Here is a 20,553-nt window from a genome sequence, read left to right on the forward strand (position 1 = left end):
ATCTTCTCCTGTTTGGTAGCTTGTGTTTTCATTTTGTTGTTTTCTTTGCTGTGCAAAAGGTTTTTAGTTTGATGTGGTCCCATTTGTTTATTTTTGCTTTTGTTTCCCTTGCTGAGGAGGCATATCTAGAAAGATATTGCTAAGACTGATGTCAAAGGCATGCTGCCTGTGTTTTCTTTTAGAGTTTTATAGTTTCATGGCTTACATTCAACCTTTAATCCATTTGGGGTTGATTTTTGTGTATGGCATATGATAGTCATCTAGTTTCAATTTTTTTTTTCACATGTGACTCTGCAGTTTTCCCAACACCATTTATGGAAGACTATCCTTTCTCCATTGTATGCTGTTTGCGCCTTTGTCATAAATTAATTGTCCATATATGTGTGGGTTTATTTCTGGACTTTCAATTCTGTTACATTGAGCTATATCTGTTTTTCTGCCAATATCGTGCTGTTTTGAGTTCTAAAGCTTTATAATATAGTTTGAAATCAGGGAGTGTGATATCTCCAGCTTTTTTCTTTTTTTCTCAGGATTGCTTTGGTTATTCAGGGTCTTTTGTGGTTGTATATGAATTTTAGAATTTTTTGTTCTATTTCTGTGAAAAATAAAAATGCCCTTGGGATGTTGATAGGGATTGCATTGAATCTGTGGTTGCTTTAGGTAATATGGACATTTTAACAGTGTTAATTCTTTCAGTCCATGAGCACAGAATGTCTTTCCATTTCTTTGTGACTTCTTCAGTTTCTTTGAACAATGTCTTATAGTTTTCTGTGTACAGGTCTTTCACCTCCTTGGTAAAGTTTATTCTTAGGTTATTTTATTCTTTTTGTTGGAGTTGTAAATGGGATTGTTTTCTTAATTTCTCTTTCTGCTAGCTTGTGGTTAATGTTTAGAAATAGAACAGATTTCTGTATGTTGATTTTGTACCCTTCAACTTTACTGAATTCATTTATTATATCTAATAGTTTTTTGGTGGAGTTTTTAGGATTTTCTGTATATAAAATCATGTCATATACAAATAGTGATAATTTCACTTCTTCCTTTCCAATTTGGATGGGTTTTTTAAATTAATTTTTTTTCTTTTTAAAAAAATTTATTTTTTGGCTGTGTTGGGTCTTCGTTGCTGCACATGGGCTTTCTCTAGTTGCGGCGAGTGGGGGCTGCTCTTTGTGGTGCGTGGGCTTCTCATCGCAGTGGCTTCTCTTGTTGCGGAGCACGGGCCCTAGAGCACGTGGGCTCCAGCACTTGTGGCGCGTGGGCTCTGTAGTTGTGACTCATGGGCTCTAGGGCACAGGCTTGGTAGTTGTGGCGCATGGGCTTAGTTGCTCCATGGCATGTGGATCTTCCTGGACCAGGGATCAAACCTGTGTCCCCTGCATTGGCAGGCGGATTCTTAACCACTGGGCCACCAGGGAAGTCCCCGGATATTTTAATTTTCTTTTCATGGCTAATTGCTCTGGCTAGGACTTTCTGTGTTGAATAGGAGTGGTGAGAGTGGGCATCCTTACCTTGTTCCCGATTTTAAAGGAAAGCTTTTAGTTTTTCACTGTAGAGCAGCGATCCCCAACTTTTTTGACACTGGGGACCGGTTTCATGGAAGACAGTTTTTCCTCGGACTGGGGGAGGCAGGGAGAGGTTTAGGCAGTAATGTGAGCAACGGTCAGGCGGTAATGTGAGCGATAGGGAGTGTAAGACGAAGCTTCGGTCGCTTGCCCGCCGTTTACCTCCTGCTATGTGGCCTGGTTCCTAACAGGCCTACCAGTCTGTGGCCTGGAGGTTGGGGACCCTTGCTGTAGAGTATGATGTTAACTGTGGGTTTGTCATTTGTGGCCTTTATTATGTTGAGCTTCCTTCTATACCCATTTTTTTGAGAGTTTTGTCATAAATAGGTGTTGAATCCTGTGAAATGTTCTTTCTGCATCTACTGAGATGCTCGTATGGTTTTTATCCTTCATTTTGTTAATGTGGTGTATCATGTTCATTGATCTGTGGATGTTGAACCATCCTTCCACCCTGGGAAAAGTCCCATTTGTTCATGGTGTATGATCTTTTTAATGTATTGTTGTATTCAGTTTGCTAATATTTTGTTGAGAATTTTTGCATCTATTTCACCATAGATCACTTTCTTTTTGTGTGTTATCTTTGTCTGGTTTTGGGATCAGGGTGACGTTGGCCTTGAAAAGTGTGTTAGGAAGTGTTCTGTCCTCTTGTATTTTGGGGGATAGTTTGAGAAGGACATGTATCAAATCCTTGAATGTTTGGTAGGATTTACCAGTGAAGCTGACTGGTCCTGGACTTTTGTTTGGGGGGAGCTTTTGATTACTGTTTCAGTCTCCTTACTAGTGATCTATTTAGATTTTCTTTCTTCATGATTCAGTCTTAGAAAATTGTGATTCTAAGAATTTGTCCATTTCTTCTAGGTTGTCCAGTCTGTTGTTGTGTAGCTCTCTTACAATCCTTTTTTAAAAAGTACATTCTTAGAGGAAGGTCTTGAAAGTTCTAGGGGCTTTGTTCTGGGACTAAGAAGGAAAGTGCACTCTGAGAATTCTCTTTCTCCTGGGTTCCTTCCAGTGAAGGTCAGACTGAGAGAAAGCAGTCACCCTGCTGTATCTAAGAGACTTTGTTTTGGAATATGACATTTTACATCCTCTGTGGTTAGTGATTGTAGCCTCCATGAAGGGAAAGTCTGATCTCAAGTGCGGGTTCTCTGCTCTTTTATTGTTGCATTGTCTCTGATTTTACTTTTCTTTTTTCCTTCAGGCTGCTTGATAGGGGCTGTGAATCTCAAATCCAGCAACCGAAACCCAGTGGTACAGGAATTTGAAAGTAAGTACAAGGAAGGGTTTGGGCAAAGGGGCACCACTTTGTGATCCGGCAGCCGATGCAGGATAGACGCACACGGATGTGTCCTGCCGAAGAGGCTTGGGGGTGGCTGGCTCCCAGCAGTCATCTGAAGCAGCCCACGGGCAACTCTGCAGGCTTTCTGTTGGCTGAAACCTGATTCCTGGACTGGCTTTGCGTTTACACCACCAAGAACGTTCTTATATACAAGCAGAGTATTAGGGGGAACGTGTACTCTCTTTAATACAAGTCTTTGCTAATCATCTGTATTCTTTTTCTGGCTAAAACTAAAGTCTCTTGGAGCCTGGAGCTAGCTAGATTTTTAATCTATATGACAGACCTAAATATACATATAGCTTGCCAGGGTCTGGGTATACAAGTGAACCTAAAATTGTTCCACATTCACTGACAGTTATCTTTTTTCCCTCGCTCCTTAGGTGTGGAACTGTCTTGTATCATTACGGATTCACAGACAAATGACCCCAGGATTGAGTGGAAGAAAATCCAAGATGAACAAACCACATATGTGTTTTTTGACAACAAAATTCAGGGTATGATCCTGTGGTCCTCTCGTTTGTACAGAAGGCCCAGGCATGCACTTGTGGCCAAGACTTTGCTCTAACTGGACCTGCATCTGTAGCCAGGATTGGTGTTCTGTCTTGTTTTACATATGGAAAAGTCAACATGCAAAAGTAGTGAGAATAGTGTATGGAACCTCCCTGCACCTGTGACCCTGCTTCAGTAAATATCACTTCATCAGTTAGGATTTTAGTCCACACGCAGCATAGCTTTGAGGTATCTGAGTGAACATTCTCCGAGGCCATCTCCCTGTCGTGACCCACGACTTTATAAGTGACTTCATCAGTAGGACAGTATGGAACAGCAGGGGGACAGCAGCGCCCACTGTACACACCTGGGTGCCGAGCACACCACGTGGGAGGGCAGGGTAGGGGCTGCAGGGAGGCGCTGGGCCAGGAGCACGTAGGGTAGAAAGACATGGAAGCGCAGGGAGCTTCTTGGAGGGACCGCCGGCTCTCGGCCCAGCAGGGGAGGGTGGACACGAGGTGGATGGCGCTTGGAAGGCCTCAGGAGGGGCGTGATGTGGTCCCACTGATGCTTTAGAGACGGGGGTGGCTGCTTTGCAGACGGGTCTGGTGGTGGGCACAGCTGAGAGCAGGGCCCAGTTCAGGATTCTTCTGCAGAGGCCAGGAGGGGGTCAGGGTAGTGTGGACGGGGCGAGGGGTTGTGATGGGGGGAGGGGGCCACCCTGGGGGACAGCAGGCGGATGGAAGTGTCAGCGCAGCTGCAGAGGCGGGCAGCCCCGATCCCTCTGAGAATGTGACAGTGGGGGTTTCAGGGAAGGGTGGAGGCTTTGCAGATCAACCTGAAGTCACGGCCTTTCTGCCTCAGGTCCTCCACATCATCAGGGGTCATGGGCTCTTAAAAACAGTTCTGTTTCCCCACCAGTATCCTCCCACCTCTGATTTACGAGGAGATGGCAATGTTATTCTCAGGAATCAAATCGGTTTTTTCTGGGAGCTTCATCAGGCTGTTCTTGATAAGCCCTGACCGAGCGGGGAATGTTCTTAAGCAACTTTCTGTTTCTTCCCAGAAATTGCCACACAAAATAAGAGGCCTGGAGGGAGACCTTGCCTTAGGGCAGGGCTGTGCCAACAGCGCCTGATGGGTTTGCATTTACTTGTTTCCCACACGGTGGACGTTCTGACCCCTGCTGATGCCTGGATGATGAACCTTCCCGCTAGAAAACGCCTTCGGAAATGTTCGTTCTCTTATCAAAAGCATTTTGCTGTTTCCATCACGTGTGGTAAATCCTTCCTAGACTTGTCACCAATTAGCAGGTTTAGTAAATTCGTTTCTAATTTTTGTGTCATTTTCTTTTCTAACTCTTTCCCTATTTGTCAGTGCCCGGGTTCTTTGTGCTTCTTTGAAAGAGTTACTGTGTCCTTTATGCTTTAAAAATGTTTTAATTGAGACACAGTAATTCACATAGCATGAAACTCACTGTTTTTTTTTTTTTTTCTTTTTTTTTTTTTTTTTTGCGGTACGCGGGCCTCTCACTGTTGTGGCCTCTCCTGTTGCGGAGCACAGGCTCCGGACGCGCAGGCTCAGCGGCCATGGCTCACGGGCCCAGCCGCTCCGCGGCATGTGGGATCTTCCCGGACCGGGGCACGAACCCGTGTCCCCTGCACCGGCAGGCAGACTCTCAACCACTGCGCCACCAGGGAAGCCCAAAACTCACTGTTTTGAAGTGTGTAGTTGGTGGTTAGTACATTCAGCAATGACGTGTGGCCGTCACTGTCAGATTCCAGCACATCCCCACCCCCAAAAGAAACTTTGTCCATCCCTCTTTCCCCAACCTGGCAGCCACTAATCCACTTTGTCTCTGTGGATTTGCCTGTTCTGGATGCTTCCTATAAACGGAATCATACAATATTTGGTCCTGGCTTCTTTCACTTAGTGTATCATTTTCAAGGTTCATCCATGTTGTAGCAAGTGTCTGTACTTTGTTCTTTTTTTTTTAAATTTTATTTATTTGGCCTTGTCGGGTCTTAGTTGCAGCACACGGGATATTCATTGCTGCATGTGGGATCTTTAGTTGTGGCGCACGGGCTCTAGAGCACACAGGCTTAATTGCCCCACGGCATGTGGGATCTTAGTTCCCTGACCAGAGATTGAACCCGTGTACCCTGCATTGGAAGGTGGATTCTTAACCACTAGACCACCAGGGAAGTCCCTGTTCTTCTTTATATCAATGAGTAATATTCCATTATAGATATGCCGCATTTCTTCAACTGCTGTACATTTGAGTTGTTTCCATGTTTTGGCTACTATCAATAATGTTCATAAACATTGTACAGGTTTTTGTGCAAACGTAATTTTTCACTTCTTGGGGATAATGAACAGGAGCACAATTGTGGGGTCATATGGTATCACATGTTTAGTTTTTTAAGAAACTGCCAAACTCTTTTCCACAGTGGCTGGACAATTTTACATTCCCTTGGCTGTGTGTTTCCCCACATCCTCAGTAACGCTCGAGATTATCCATTGTTTTGATTTCAGTTATCCTAGGGGGTGTGAAGTGGTATCTCATTGTGGTTCTGAGTTGCATTTCCCTGACAGCTAATGATATTGAGAATCTTTTCACGTGCTTATTGGCTATTTGTCTATCTTTCTGGAGAAATGTCTATTCAAATCCTTTGTCCATTTTTAATTAGGTTGTTTATTTGTTGAATTGCGAATTTGCATATGTTCTGTGTACTAGTCCTTGGTCAGATATATGATTTTCTCCCGGTCAGCGGATTGTCTTACTTGCTTCTGTCCTTTGAAGCAGAAAAGTTTTTAATTTTTTATGAAAGGCTCGTGAAGGCTGATATAACTTTGTGTGTGTGTGGGCTTGTGCTTTTAGTGACCTAAGAGATCACTGTCTAATCCAAGGTCATGGTTATTCATGTCTGTTTTTTCCTAAGGGTTTCACAGTTTCAGCTTGTGCAGTAAGGTTTGTGTGGTGTGTGGTGTGAGGTAGGGGTCCACGTCATTCTCTTGCATGTGGGTACCCAGTTGTCCCAGCACCATTTGTGGAATGCTGCTTGTCTTTTAATGTTGTTTGACTTGTTTTCTCTTTTAATGGGAACCCTTTCTGGGAATGATGAAAAGGAAAGGAGGCCCTTGCCTTAACAACAGAGACACATGGCCACGTCCTCTTACAGTCCAGGCGCTCCCTTGGTGCTCAGCGTTCTCACAGGAACGGAGACGAGCCAGTTGCAGTTTTCCTGCTGAGGCACCAGAGGTGGCCCTGGAACCTCCTCCTCCAAGCAGCAGAGCTGTCTGTAAAGAGCCCCTCAGTGCCCTGTCTTCTCCTGTACAGGAGACCTGGCCGGCCGTGCAGAACTGCTGGGGAAAACCTCTCTGAAGATCTGGAACGTGACCCGGACAGACTCAGCCCTTTACCGCTGTGAGGTGGTTGCTCGGCACGACCGCAAGGAGATTGATGAGATTGTCATCGAGTTAACTGTGCAAGGTGCGGGTGCATATGGGGTGGTGGCCCCTGCCCTCGGCTCACGCGCCTGCCTGTGGGGAGAAGACCAGCTTGCTTCCTTCGTTTCTACGGTCATGTCCCCGAGGATGCGGTGCTGGGCGGGGCCGGGCGGGGAAGGGGAAGCTCAGGCTGCCTGCCTTGGGTTGGAGGTGAGGAGATAAGGGGAACTTCTGCCTCTGCTGTCCACCTGCTAGAGGGGGTGGAGGCACTGGGAACGCTGGGGGGGGTCACCTACGGGGGCAACCACAGGCAGCGTGAGCCGCAGGGGAGCAGGCCTGCCCGCGACGCAGTGTCTGGAGCACAGATGGCTGTCTCGTTTTTGGAGCAGGTTTATTGTGGGCTGTGGCAAGAACAGGGCCCTGTTGCTGACCGTGACCCCTGCTGTGCTTCTCCTGCAGTGAAGCCGGTGCCCCCCGTGTGCAGGGTGCCGAGGGCTGTGCCTGTGGGCAAGGCGGCCACGCTGACCTGCCAGGAGGGCGAGGGCTACCCCCGGCCGCATTACAGCTGGTACCGCAACGACGTGCCGCTGCCCACAGATTCCAGGGCCAACCCCCGGTTCCGAAACTCCTCCTTCCTCTTCAACCCTGACACGGGCACTCTGGTAAGGTCTCTCTGAAGAGGGGCGGGTGCGCACGTCTGTGTCGTGGGAAGAGCGGTTATTAAGAGACAGTAAACTTTACGAGACGGCAGCTTTGAACCCCGCATGCCGTGGACCCTGCCCTCCCTTTAGACAGAAAAGTTGTAAGGGGCCAAGGAAGGGGCCCAGAGCCGAAGGGGGACAGTGGCTGAGGAGGGCGTAGGTGGCCTGGCCGGTGCTGTCCTCGGGGCAGAGTCGGGAGGCAGCTGGGACTTGCTCCCTGGCCGCACGTCTGACGTTGAGGAACTGCTGGCTGCGTTCAGCACGGTTGTGGTGTCGTGGGCACAACTTTAAAAAGTCCTTCTAGAGACGCACAGATGTTTGTGGACGACCCTGACGTGCGGAGTGAGGAGGCAGCGGGTTGGAGTCGCGTGCACGTGAAGCCTGGCTCCCGCCGGCTCTGGTGCCCCTGGCATGGAGGGGGCTCACTGTGCACCGAGCCCTGTTGTCGGGTCCCCGTTCACTCCCAGTCCCCAAACAGGTGTTCAGCGCCATCCACAAGGAGGACTCGGGCCAGTACTACTGCATCGCGTCCAACGATGCGGGCTCGGCCCGCTGCGAGGAGCAGGACATGGAAGTGTGTGAGTGTCTCTGCTGAGCCTTGCCCTGCAGGCCGGTGGGTGGATGGCACGGTCACGCTTGCTGGTGCCCCTCAGCCGTGACCCCCCTGCGCGGGCACACGGGCTCCACCCGGGTCCGGTGGGAGGAGGCGAGGACGCACCAAGGAGCAGCTGAAGGACGGACACGCAGGTCCTCTCCTCATCATGTAACTCTTAATGATGTTTCATGAACTCCATTTCTTTGGTAACTGATAGAATTATTGAGACACAAGGTTCTCCAGAAATGTATCAAGTTTAACCGTTTTGCAGTAAGCTGAAACCCAGGGTTTAGCCCCAGTAATTCTACCCTGTTTGGGTGCTTCTTTCTCTGGGGGTGTTGGCTCTAAGGGGGGTGGGTTGAGGGCAGGACGGGGTTAGATTTCAGGGCCCACCCTCACCTGTGGAGTCAGCCTCCAGGCGACTCTCCTAGCTGGATTTGGGAAGCTGCTCGGCAGGAGGAAGATTCCTGGGCTTTGCCCCAGACCTCTGGACTCTACGCATAGAGCTTGGGAACTGATGTTATGAAATCAAAATTTAAAATGGACTTATTTTTAAATAAGAGTGCACTCAGGGCTTCCCAGGTGGCGCAGTGGTTGAGAGTCTGCCTGCCGGTGCAGGGGACGCGGGTTCGTGCCCCGGTCCGGGAGGATCCCACATGCCGCGGAGTGGCTGGGCCTGTGAGCCATGGCCGCTGAGCCTGCGCGTCCGGAGCCTGTGCTCCACAACGGGAGAGGCCACAACAGTGAGAGGCCCGCGTACCGCCAAAAAAAAAAAAAAAAAGAGTGCACTCACATTCAAGAACACTGTACTAGACGAGGGAGAATTTCAGCAGCTTCTGAGTTAGATGGCTTTGGTCGCTACACCCCGTGTAGTTTCTGTTGCATTTTTAGGGCCCCATACTGAAACGAGAGAACGCAACTGAGGGTTTCCCGTAGGATGGCTGGTGGCCGCGAGGCCATGTTTGCAACTTGTATTTGCCCCTTTAAAAACAATCCGCAGCAGAGGGCAGCCCTAGAAATTGCGGAGTTGTTTCTTCCTTGGGACTCTGGCTCCTAGCTGTCTTTGTGGTGTAACCATGTCGTCCGGTAATAATGTCCCCAGAGGACTGTTATGCCCCGCAGGCAATGCCCCGCGGCTTTGATGCAGCAGGTGGGTGTCATGGCCTGTGGGCGGAGGTGCTCCGGGCTGGGAGGGGCAGGGGCCGCAGGCCGCGTCTTCTGACCCCTTCTCTTCTCCAGATGACCTCAACATCGGCGGGATCATTGGGGGAGTCCTGGTTGTCCTGACTGTACTGGCCCTGATCACAGTGGGCATCTGCTGTGCCTACAGACGGGGCTACTTCATCAACAATAAGCAGAACGGGGAAAGGTGAGCCTGTCCTACATGAACAAAGTTCCAGTGGGCATTTCTGTGGTCCAGCGGTGGTCACTTGGCTCCCCCTCCCGTTTCAGCTACAAGAACCCAGGGAAGCCGGATGGAGTTAACTACATCAGGACGGACGAGGAGGTAAGGCAGCCTAGAGGCTGCAGCGTCCCGAGCAGGGAAGATGATATTCCCGAGAACCAAGCAGGTCCGTAGAAGAGATTTCGGAGTCACGTCCGAAGCGCAAGCCCTTAGCCCTTCCCCTGGCTGTGCGCTCGCAGGGCACTCAGTCCACAGGCCTTGTGGCCTCTTCTCAGAGCATGCTGTGGGGAAGCTACGTCAGGCTCCCTTCCCACCACACGCTGGGCCCTGCGTGGCCACGGGCTGCCCTCTAACCCGGTGTTGGCCTTGCAGGGTGACTTCAGACACAAGTCCTCGTTCGTGATCTAGATGGCAGCACGGCCGCACGCACACGTGGATACCTCCACAGGGGACCCTGCTGGGAGCAGCCCCGCGAGGGAAGCCAGACGGGGCTGGACCTGCACACGAAAGCTTTTTGTTTTGGCCAAAGTTGACCGCTACTCCTTTCTTACCTTTTAACAAGCCACACGAGTAAAAGAGTTTTCCTCAAGATGGGCACAGTCACAAGGCCAAAAAGTGACCGGGTTCTCGAGGCCGACCCCATCAGGGTCTGGGTGGCCTCAGGGCGGGTGCCAGGGGCCCGGGAGGCGCGGTGATGTGCTCCGTGGCAGGTGGGGCTGGCAGAGGGGGTCAAGGCACGAGCCTCAGCTGCAGTGACCTGGCTTCACGGTGGCCTGTGAGCCAGGGGCCAAGTGGTCAGGCCACTTCATCCTGAGGCTTTGCTGTCACTGTCCTAGTGTCCATCTTGGGGAATCTTTTTGGGTCAGCATTTTATAACAACAGTCCAAATCAGGAAGGTAAATTGCTTGTTAGAAGGAGGGAATCTTCTTACCTGTAGGAACCCTGCTCATCCATGGAGGGTCCCAGTGTTGAAGGAAGACCTTCATCTTACGCTAAATCTGAAATGGTACTGATACTATGTTCTGCTTTTCTATGGGTATTTTGTAAAATTTTACATTCTAAATTTTTGCTAAAGATGTATTTTGATTATTGAAAATTTCTATTTAAACTGTAAATGAGTTGTCATACAATGTTAAATAACCTCTTTTTTTAAAAGTTCAACTTAAGGCAGGAGCTGAAGCTGCTCCTGTTCGATTGGAAACACCCCTGAGTGTTCCTTGTGCTTAGGAAACCTTTAAGAAAATTCCAGCTGAGTATTGTCTTGGTCTGTTTGCGTCTCTCCAGAAGAGACATGAGGGGCTTTCGGGTTGGCTTCAAGCTGCCTCTTCCTTGGGCTACTCAGACCACCTCTGCCACAGACCGTGCTGGTTGGTGCCTGGGGTCGGGCCGCACACCTGCTCGGAGTGGTGTTGGCTCCTGACTCCAGGCCAGACCGCCCACCCTTGTCCGACACCCCAACGCTGGCCGTGCGTGGATCAGCCCTAACTAAGGGCGCCATTCACATACCATGTGAGTCAACCCAGGACGGCGGCAAGGGCGGGGTCCTTGGTGTGGCACCCCAGCCTGGCTTCCCTGGGACAGAGGTTTTTGGCTGAAGATGGCTCAGGAAACAGCAGCCCTGCTGTCTGGCTTTTAAATTCATTTTACTTACTTGTGTAGTTCATACGACGGTCCAGGGCCAAAGGCAGTTTTGAAATCAAATCTGTTAACTACATTTATATATTTTTAAAGACAATGAACCCCACTGTCCCTCTTCGCCATAAAGACAGCGCAGGTTCTGTCTCGCCTCGCAGGAAGCTGTTCTGCAGGGCCGCGAGGCCAGCCTCTGAAGAACAGCAGGAAGGGCGGCCAGCGACGGTCCGACTGACGATGGGCAAAGTGTGTGCCTGAGTCAAAGGCAACTTCCTGATCGTGCCCCGCATGCTGCCTGCTTTGTGGGGGCGTCGGGAACAGCACCCTTTGTTCTCAGCCTCAGACACGCTGCTATGTTAACTCAGTGTGAAGCCCTCGGGAGCAAGGAGCTTCTCAGAAGGGTGCCTCTGACTCTGTGTTACAGGATGGTTTTTATGTAGAAGAACACAGTCATCTTGGGATGAAACTTTCAGTGTCTTACTTGAATACTCGAGACTTCCGTTGCCCTTTCTTTTCTGAGTCGTGTGAACACTCTGTCATGGAGTATTTGCAGCAGCAGGGGGCAGCACCTCGTCACGCTGGGGTGCCTGACGTCTTCCACCATCTGTGTCTTGAGCGCAGACCTAAGACTGTCCCTTCATCCTCAGCTCCCCTGGGTGGAGAAGGGTAGGGCCCTTCCGCCTGTGGGGGCAGCTCCAGCCTCCTCCTCAGTTGTCATAGTGATGGGGTAGTCTTCTTGTACCCTAAAACCTCCACCCCGGTGCCACGTGACCTGGCTCTGACGGAGGAGAGATGAGTGAGTGTGGGGTCTGGGAGGTTGCTGCCCATCACTGTAAAAACGCAGACAGAAAAGGAGCATCGAGTGATTTTAAGATGTAAACGTTTCTGGAGACGCGAGGCCACATGGGCTGCTGGGGCCTTTGTGTGGCTGCAGCTGTACACAGTGCCACAGACCTGTGCTACTAACACACCCGTGAGTTGGTATTTCTTAAACCTCATTTATAAAAGCTTCTAAAAAAAAAAGCAGCTTGGTCTCTTCATTTCTCTCCTTCCTGTGTCGTGTCAGGCACGGCCCTAGGTTTGAAGCGCTGGACGGAGGTGAGGGTGTTCGCTTAGGGGCAGCCCTGTGACTGACTCCGTGCATGCATGTCAACACACATGGGAGCTGGGGGGGACATCCACCCTCTCATCCAACCACCCCGTCACGTGCAGGACACGCAAACAGCAACCCTGTGCTTTTACTTCTGTAGAACTGGGATTAAGACGTGGACCAACCAAATTTCTTTCTGGTCATTCTTGGACAAAACACGCACATACAAGTATTTTAAGGTTACCTGATGGCGCCAACAGAGGAACCTAAGGCCACTCTCCCGCGGGAACAGCCCTTAGCGGACTACGTGCATATCATCAGCGCAGCTGTTGCTCCGGGTAAGGAACACAGAGGGTTTTCTTAAGCAGAGACTTGTAGTCTATGCTAAGATGTCTGCTGTGAGGAAACAGACAGAGGCAGGGGCAGAGGACCTGGACGTTAAAGACAGATTGAGTCCTTTTTCCCTAACGGGGAAGATTTGGGTTCTTCAACACTTTACGTCAATTAAGTGACGACCGATAAAAGCCCTGTGCTAAAAACACTCGAAGGCTGTACTCATACTTAACTTTTATTCATTTGAAAAAGCTTTAAAAGTCTGCAATTTATAAATAAGAATAGAAAAAATATTACAATCAAGATTTTGACATCAGATATGGGAAACTATGTACTTAGTATAAGGAACTGAAACCAGCTAACAGAAGCTTGACTTACAGAAGAGAAAGCTCAAGGACTGTGTTCTTTAAGGACCACAACAGCGCTTATGAGAAGGGACTGGATATTTTCAAAGTTTTTTTTTAAATTCACAAATCTCTCCGTTTATTGCACACAATTAGCACATGACAGAGGTTGGCTGAAGTCGGGAAAAGAGGGTCACAAACCACGGTGGGGAGAAGCTGGGAAGGAGGCCTTTCTGCAAGAGCAGGACCTCCAGTCCAGCAAGGGTCCCTGGAGAAGCGAGTGGGAAGCCGCCCTCTGGCAGCCTCCTTCTGTCTGGAGTAAAGTTACAGTATTAAATGCCTAAGGCATTTCTCTAGTATTTTACACTTTTTAACCAGGTATTTCATAAGGAGAAATTGAAAAGGTTGACCAACCACACAGGTGAAAAGCCGGGCGGTGCTGGACTCACAGGCAAGCCCTTTGCTCACAGTGGAAGCGTCTGGGGCCAGGGGCACAGTGGTCAGTTGGCTGTTTTCAGGGGGGCCTTGCGGCGTGACCTCCTGGGGGCTGTGCTGTCCTTTCCTCTGGCGGGAGATGTCACGTTCCACTGCGGGGGCTGCGGGGGCCTGGGGGGAATAGGCGTGTCACCTGGGGTGGGACAGCCCCCCGCCCCCCAACGGGAACACCTCTGGGTGGGGGCTGGGGAACTTACGGCATGTCGGGCAGCGACAGACAAAGTACGTTGTCCCCCTGGCCCGGGGCCTCCGACACCCCCAGACTTCCTGGGGTGCCGGCATGGCTCGAGGACCTGGCCGGCGGGGAGTGGCCTCTGACGGGAAAGGGTGTCCGGGGTGAGCTGATGTAGCTGAGTCCCACACCAAACGTGACATTCTGGATGGTCCCTGGGTGGAGGGGAGAGTCAGTGGAGGGTTAGCGAAGGCCTTCAGGGAGAGAAACTGAGCAGGGTCAGATGCGGGTCTTGCTGCGGGTCCACCCAGGCCCATGCGGTGCCCAAGCCTGGCCTCTGTCATCGGGTCACCCCGCAGGACCAGACTGCTGGCCTGACCGCCCTCCGAGCACCTGCGCGCACAGCCTGAGGCCCCGCCCGCAGCTCAGACCCCCCGCTCTTCCTGTCACCGCTCCAGAGTCCCTGGAGAAGCTGCCCTGCTCCCCCCCTCCCTCTCTCTGGTCACTGCAGCCCTGCTGCTACCCCGCATGTCCCCTCGCCTGCCACCTTGGTCAGACTTGGGCTCTGCGTCCCACCAGTTGTGTGAGCTACTCTGGGAGCCTTGAGTTTCTTAATCTCTAAAGGGGAAACACATGCACCCCCTGAGAAGGACTGCCAGGTTTGAATGAGATCACTTGTGTTAAGTCCTTAACACAGTACTCGGTACAAGGTAAGTGCTGAAAACACCGAACCACGTCTGTCGTTTACTACCTGGGTCCCCCTCGCCAGAGGCAAATCTGCCCAGATCCGTGTGTGCACCCCGGTGGCTCCGTGCTCAGGGGGCCTGGCCCCCACTGCCCCCGAGACGCCCCCACCTCGTACCCGGTAGGCACGCTGTCACCGCACGCGCCACGACGGCCAGGCTCTGGGCATCCCCCGTGCCGTGGCTGGCTAGCGTCAGTGCATCCGTGGTGCCGTGGGCCCAGGAGCCTCTCGCGCTCCCTTAACAGGCAGCAGCAGGGTATGTTTCGACCGCTGCTGTCCAGACCCTGGGCCCCCAGGGGCTCCGAGCCCCCTCCCCGCACAGCCTGGCGCGTCCAGGCGGCAGCACCTTCGCCACCGACTTACAGCCTAAGAGGGACTTGCTACCCCCCACCTCCCCCCATTTTCAGTTAAAATCTGGCTCTGAAAATCCCTCATTTCCACTCAGCAGAAATGCCATGTCCACACCGAGTGCAGCTGAGACCACTTCCCCATGGTCACCCCACCTGAGAAGTGGTGATAGAACCGGTATATAAACCAGAGAAGGCAGAACGTAGGCTTCTTATCTGATAATTCTCAGAGGAGGGAGAGCTAGGAGGAAACCTTCCAGCATTCCTTTCTGGTTCAGTGTGAGGAGAAAGCCCCAGGAATTTTACATTCAAGAGACTCGAGAAGTAGTCTCACTTCCAGTGCAAATCCGAATGGCAGCAGCCGGGCCCCCTGTGAGGGGCACGTGCGGCCAGGACAGAGCAGGGACTGACTGGGGGACAAGCAGGGGACGGGAAATGCACTCCCTCCCACAGCATCTGGCACCAAACCGCCCAGGACAGGAGCACAGAGCATACACCGCACTCTTCTGCTTGAAAAAGGGTGACTTTTTACATATATAACATTAGACCCGTTCGACATACAGGAGCCCAAATTACCCCTGCTCTTCATGACAAAAGCTGTCACGATTCAGGCATCACCTGGGGACGGATGGGGTAGGAGTTCTGTTCATCCATTAATCTCCCTTCAAAGGACGACTTGGATGAAAATCACCTCTAACCTGTTAAGCATTCTAAGAGCTCACAGGTAACAGAACCACCAGGCAAGGCGCAAGAAAACAGCAGGTGCCCAGTAAGTGCCTGCTGACGGAGCACGACTGCACGATGGCCCAACGCCCTGAGGCCTCAACATCATGCGGAACGGCTCATTCCGCTCCTCCTATAACAAGGCCTAGGGCCAGCGCTGAGAGAGCAGTGGGGCCGGAGCAGGAGCACCCAAGTCCTTGCCCAGCTCGGCCACCCACCTGACCTCTCGTCCCGCCGGCTTGCAGCCCTCGCCATCCAGGCCCGGACAGCACCCCCGGACATGGTGGAGAGCAAACGGTTACAAACCAAAGCCACATGGACGGTGAAGGACTTGCAAGTGTGGTGCCAGGGGCACCTCATCCACTCTGAGGGTCAAACGGGGCTTCTTCTGGAAGTGAACGGGTGATGGCCGGGGGAGGGGCCCCAGGACGCGGATGCCAGGAGAGCGGGGCTCCTGCACCCTTGGGAGGACTGCCCACCCTGGGGTGCATAGTCAGGGGCAGGTGGCAGGAGATGGGCAGAGGCCCATGGGCCACGCCAGGCGGGGCCTTGCAAACATACTACAGACTCCGGACAGGCAGAGTTTCTTCATACTGCAGTAATTTTCTCAAAATAATGGCTTTTATGGGTTTTGAGATAATAGGCTATATAAAACGAGTAATAGGAATAAACACACTTCTAACTCACCTCTATTTTTAAATAGAAGGAAAGCACGGGACGTTAGAAAAACCTCCCAGTGGGAGAGAGGTCACAGGCTCTCCTCACGGCCGGCAGGGGAGGCCTCAGCCCGCTCGGGCAGCCCGCAGTGACGCGCGGAGCCGCAAGCGCTGACTCCTGGCCCCTGAAGCGGGTGGCCTGAGGTGTTGGCCACCTGAGGAGTCACCAGGTGTAAAAGCACCTGGAAGAGGTCGGCGGTCAGCTGTGCCCAGTCTGACCTGATGCCCCGCGACGTGGCTGAAGCAGCTCTGCTGCAACCCCCGCACATGCGGTACCTGCCGCAGAGTCAGGAGAACGGCTCGTCCCCGCGAAGCACTTACGGTCAGGGGTGCTGATCGCCCGTTTAGTTATGAGGTCAAGAGCTCCGCTGGACTCCTGCTCCAAGCCCTGCGAGGACACTGGAATGAAATGGGGGAGCGTTATCTCTCCGAAAACCCAAACAGCCCCAGAGACAAAACATTCCAATGAGAAAAAACACTTGCAAACTACACAACACACTTATTGTCCCAAATAAAATATTCTTTTAAAGAGGTAATTCAGAAAGATACAAATAAATGACAAACATGAGAGACAATGGCCTTTCTCACTGGGATTCAAACAAGTGGAAATGAAAATGAAAAATTTTGCTCAGCAGAGCAAATACAGCTCAGCAGAGAAAGTGGAAAATTATGAAACCAGTGTTTCTCTGTAGGACCTGGGCTCCCATGGGCCACGGCAGGGGTGTCACTGAGGGGAACTGGAGATGACAGTTTGACCAGGGGGGTTAACCCTAAAGATCACACACATACAGGACTACACGTTCCAGGATGTTCTTTGTGATGTGATTTGTTTCAAAACGTTGAGAAAACCTACATTTCCAGGAACAGGCAGGTGAGCAGCACGTCATGGCTGCCAAGGCACTGCAGAAGGATGACGAGAAACCCTCCCCGTGTTGCTGTGGTCGTGGGATTGTGTGCAGGACAGTTACAAAGCCACGCAAACTCCACCACAACTGCATACACAAAACCACACACACACCTCACTGCTACGGCTGGGTCTCCACATCACCCCATTCTCCAGATCCTCCATCATAAACAGGATTGTTTTACTCCCTGTGACCCCAAGTCCCCAAAGTCCCTTGCTTAAAGACAACAAACAGAAATGCTTTGATGGGGAAGGAGAAGGGGGCCCGGGTCTCCAAGAGCCCTGGAGCCGCCTGGTGGACTCACCGCGCTCAGTGGGCTCGCCTGGGCCCTCGGGACACATGGTGAAGGGTGGCAGCCCCACGCTCCGGCCGCGATGTCGGCCGCTCGACTCCACGGCCTTCTTGACGGAATTCAGAATGGCGATGGTGCTCGGCGACATGGCCCTGTTGTCGCAAAGACACCAGTGAAGCACAGAGGCGAGACGCGCCCTCACCCTCCCTCGGGCCCAATCTGCGCCAACACGCGAACAATGCTCACGGTGACCTGGGAGGTGCCTCTGGGGACGTGGTGACTCGGCCCTGCACACCTGGCTTTGGGCACCAGCCTCTTCAGTGGCCCGGTATCCAGGGACAGAGGTGCAGGCATGTGGGCAGCATGGGGCCTGGATGTGGACGGCTGGCTGGCGGCGGTGCCCACGGTGCCATTTTCTCGGCCGGCAGGAGCTGGCATTTCCAAACTTGGAACAACCTGTTGCAGAAGAGAAATTAAGACTATGTATCTTCCAACCCTTAACATCAAGAAATGTTTATCCTCTCTGAGCAGTTCCGTGTCAGATCCATGCCCCCGGCAGCTGCCTGGCACGGCACTCACAGGGCTGTCAGGGATTCTGGGAGAGCAGCTCACCCCGAGGGGGCTGCAGGGGAGACCGGGTTCTCTGCCATCAAAGAGCAAGGACCCTCAGCAGGGTCCTCGCTCTCCAGGAACTTGCACGCTCCCCATACTGGGACTCAGTGACTTGCCAGATGGGCGGGGGCGACGGAGAGAAGGCCCTTGGCGATACTGTCCACGGGACACGGGAACACTGAGCCACCCTCCGGCCTCTAGCCACCCCAGGGCCTCGCTCAGACGACCGCGCTCACATGTGCATGCTGGGACATGCTGGGGAGGCGGGTGGCATGGAGCAGATGGAGAGGGGCCGCCCACCCACCTGCCCGGCCTGCGCCCCCTGGGCGCTCGCGGCCGCCCTGTCCTCATCGGCCTGCCTCGCCAGCTCCTGTTCCTCGGCCAGCTGCTCCTGGTACCGTTTCATGTCGTACTCGAGCTCTGAGGCCAGTTGCTTGTCAACCGCAAAGAAATCCTTGATTTCGTCTCGGTAATCCTGCATCACCTCCTAAAACAGACCCAAGGCATCCGTGAGCATTCTCTCGAATAAGTGAATGAGCTCTCCCACATGACGTCTTCAAAAACAGGAACGTGCTGAGGCCAGGCGGTTTCCACTACGTCGACCGACGAGTGAACCTGACGGTATTTCCCCAGGAAGTGCCGGCTGCACTGTACTGACCACACGAGCAGGGGCCTGAGCCCCTAGACGCTTCCCGCGTATCTGCCAGGTAACCCGGAACCCCACATTCTTAGCCTAAAGCAGCCCGTCACAGGGCACAGAACTGCCCTGACAGCTGGATGGGGGTGGAGGTGTATCTGGGCAGCCTGGCTCGGCTCTGGGTCACCACCAGTTCAAAGGGTCTTGTGGTGCCACGAGGCAGCCCTTCAGGAATCCCAGCCAGAGGTTGTGGAGCGGGCAACACACAGTGTCCTGACTGGAGCCGGCCACAGGGAGCTGTCCACACTGGCTTTCTCAGGGGATGCAGCTGCGGCTCGGAGCCATGTGTACATCCTGACAGAGGCTGTGAGCACATCAGGGTGAGGACGCTCTCAGGTCTTAAGGACGGATGCCAGGACCCAGCCTCTGCCTTAAGGAAGAAACCATTTTCCCTAACATGTTGGAGGGAGAAAAGATCTACTGTGGCCCCAACCATTAGGGGATGAGATCCGCCTAGTCCTCCAGCCGCCCCAGGGCTCCCAGATGGAGGAGAGGACGGCGGGAGCTGCTCCGATGGGGTCCACACGAAGCCATGCCACCCTCCTCGGTTAAAGCCGTGTGGCCGTGCTCGGTGTGCGCTCAGAAACGGGGACTTACTTTCCTCACGTGTTTAAAGAGTCTACCTAGGACCTAAGCTCTTTTTATTCCTCTCTGAGGTTTAGCAGGGCAAGAAAAACATGAGTGACCTGAAGTCCTCATTTTCTCCACAGTCAGCCTGTCTTTCCCACCTTCACTTCTGTAGGATAAAGAGATATTTGAAAAATCATTCAATCTAATTCTTTCAGAGCCCTCTGTGGAAAAAAATGATGCTTAGCATTTTTTGAGGAAGAAAATAGCCTAGTGTAAACAAAAAGGAAAAAAATGCTGCATTTCTTTCTAATTGAAAGATTCTGCAGAGAGGCCTGAGGCCTCATTTACGTCCGCTCTGCATGTACACGTGCCCCCCTGCGTAGACCAGGGTCAGGACGCCCCAAAGCCACTGCTCTGGGCACCATCTCCCGACTGGGAACCCAGAGACAGCGTTGGAGGTAAGAGTCCTGAATTAAACGATGAGCATTTCCACTTTATCCCACGCGAGTGAACTAAGACGAGGGCTCTGCTTGTGGCCGCAGCTGAGAAGCTTCAAAACTGAATGTAATTGTCAGCAAGGACACAGACTCAACTGCCCGAAAAAGGCAGGACCAGCTTCTGAGGAACCTGCGGAGTCAATGTGTCTTTCCCCCAGTCAAAGGCCGGCCTGGGGCACAGCTCCGAGCCCGGATGCACCCACGGTCAGGACTGCGGGACATCCTGAGTAACCAATGGGGGCGTAGCACCAACCACAAATCCCAAGGCCATCTTTACCCTGAGATAGTGCATGAGTTCCCGCAGAGCTGGGATCTTATTCTTCTCTAGTACAGACTTCAGGGAGATGATAATCGGAATAATATTTTCTATGAAATTCCTCTTCTGAACCTGTGGTAACACAAACAAAGACTGTTTGAGATGCACAAAGTTCTGAAAGACAAAGACTTTCCCTCAGCCTAATTCTGCCTGCGTGGCCGATCTCATACACGACCTAAGTTTACTTTTTATTTTTGATATGATTCTTGGGATTGGAGAGGAACGCCACCTCAGCCGGGGAGACTGTAAAACCATTACCTCAAAATGCTAAGAGGGCTTTGTAAAGCAGGATGCAGACAAGTACTATTCTTATTTCTAAACAAGAAAAAGAAACTAGAAATACAGTTAACCCTTGATCAACCCCGGTCTGTAAGTTACAGAGATTTTCAACTACGTGGGAAGGGCGGGGTGTCGGTGCCCCAGCCCCTACACCGCTTAAGGGACAACTGAATGAAGAACTTGACACAAGCTCCAAACCTCCCCACAACCCACCACGGACCCCTGGCTCCTCGCTGGGCCCCTCCTTTCA

The 20,553-nt window shown here is 52.1% G+C and overlaps 2 protein-coding genes across 2 annotated transcripts in view; one reads left to right on the forward strand and one right to left on the reverse strand.

Annotated features, from left to right (window-relative positions):
- JAM3 (junctional adhesion molecule 3) overlaps positions 1 to 12,201 on the forward strand; it is a gene marked incomplete at its 5' end in the record, with an annotated part of 67,200 nt that extends 54,999 nt beyond the window's left edge. The window contains 8 exons of the mRNA XM_082626402.1: positions 2,761 to 2,826; positions 3,279 to 3,392; positions 6,728 to 6,880; positions 7,297 to 7,499; positions 8,017 to 8,116; positions 9,373 to 9,502; positions 9,586 to 9,640; positions 9,911 to 12,201. Of these exons, the coding sequence (XP_082482528.1) occupies positions 2,761 to 2,826; positions 3,279 to 3,392; positions 6,728 to 6,880; positions 7,297 to 7,499; positions 8,017 to 8,116; positions 9,373 to 9,502; positions 9,586 to 9,640; positions 9,911 to 9,946 (857 nt within the window). The 3' untranslated portion in view covers positions 9,947 to 12,201. The remainder of the gene's footprint in view (positions 1 to 2,760; positions 2,827 to 3,278; positions 3,393 to 6,727; positions 6,881 to 7,296; positions 7,500 to 8,016; positions 8,117 to 9,372; positions 9,503 to 9,585; positions 9,641 to 9,910) is intronic.
- Positions 12,202 to 13,047: 846 nt separating this feature from the next.
- The window catches only part of NCAPD3 (non-SMC condensin II complex subunit D3), a 60,616-nt gene continuing 53,110 nt past the window's right edge, over positions 13,048 to 20,553 (reverse strand). Inside the window, exons 28-34 of the mRNA XM_082626854.1 lie at positions 19,986 to 20,096; positions 18,249 to 18,431; positions 17,628 to 17,788; positions 17,345 to 17,484; positions 16,457 to 16,534; positions 13,630 to 13,819; positions 13,048 to 13,543 (exon numbers count right to left, since the gene is read on the reverse strand). Coding sequence (XP_082482980.1) covers positions 13,438 to 13,543; positions 13,630 to 13,819; positions 16,457 to 16,534; positions 17,345 to 17,484; positions 17,628 to 17,788; positions 18,249 to 18,431; positions 19,986 to 20,096 — 969 coding nt within the window. The 3' untranslated portion in view covers positions 13,048 to 13,437. The remainder of the gene's footprint in view (positions 13,544 to 13,629; positions 13,820 to 16,456; positions 16,535 to 17,344; positions 17,485 to 17,627; positions 17,789 to 18,248; positions 18,432 to 19,985; positions 20,097 to 20,553) is intronic.

Source organism: Mesoplodon mirus (genome assembly GCF_964341445.2).
Source record: "Mesoplodon mirus genome assembly, chromosome: 7".
Lineage (NCBI taxonomy): Eukaryota > Metazoa > Chordata > Mammalia > Artiodactyla > Ziphiidae > Mesoplodon > Mesoplodon mirus.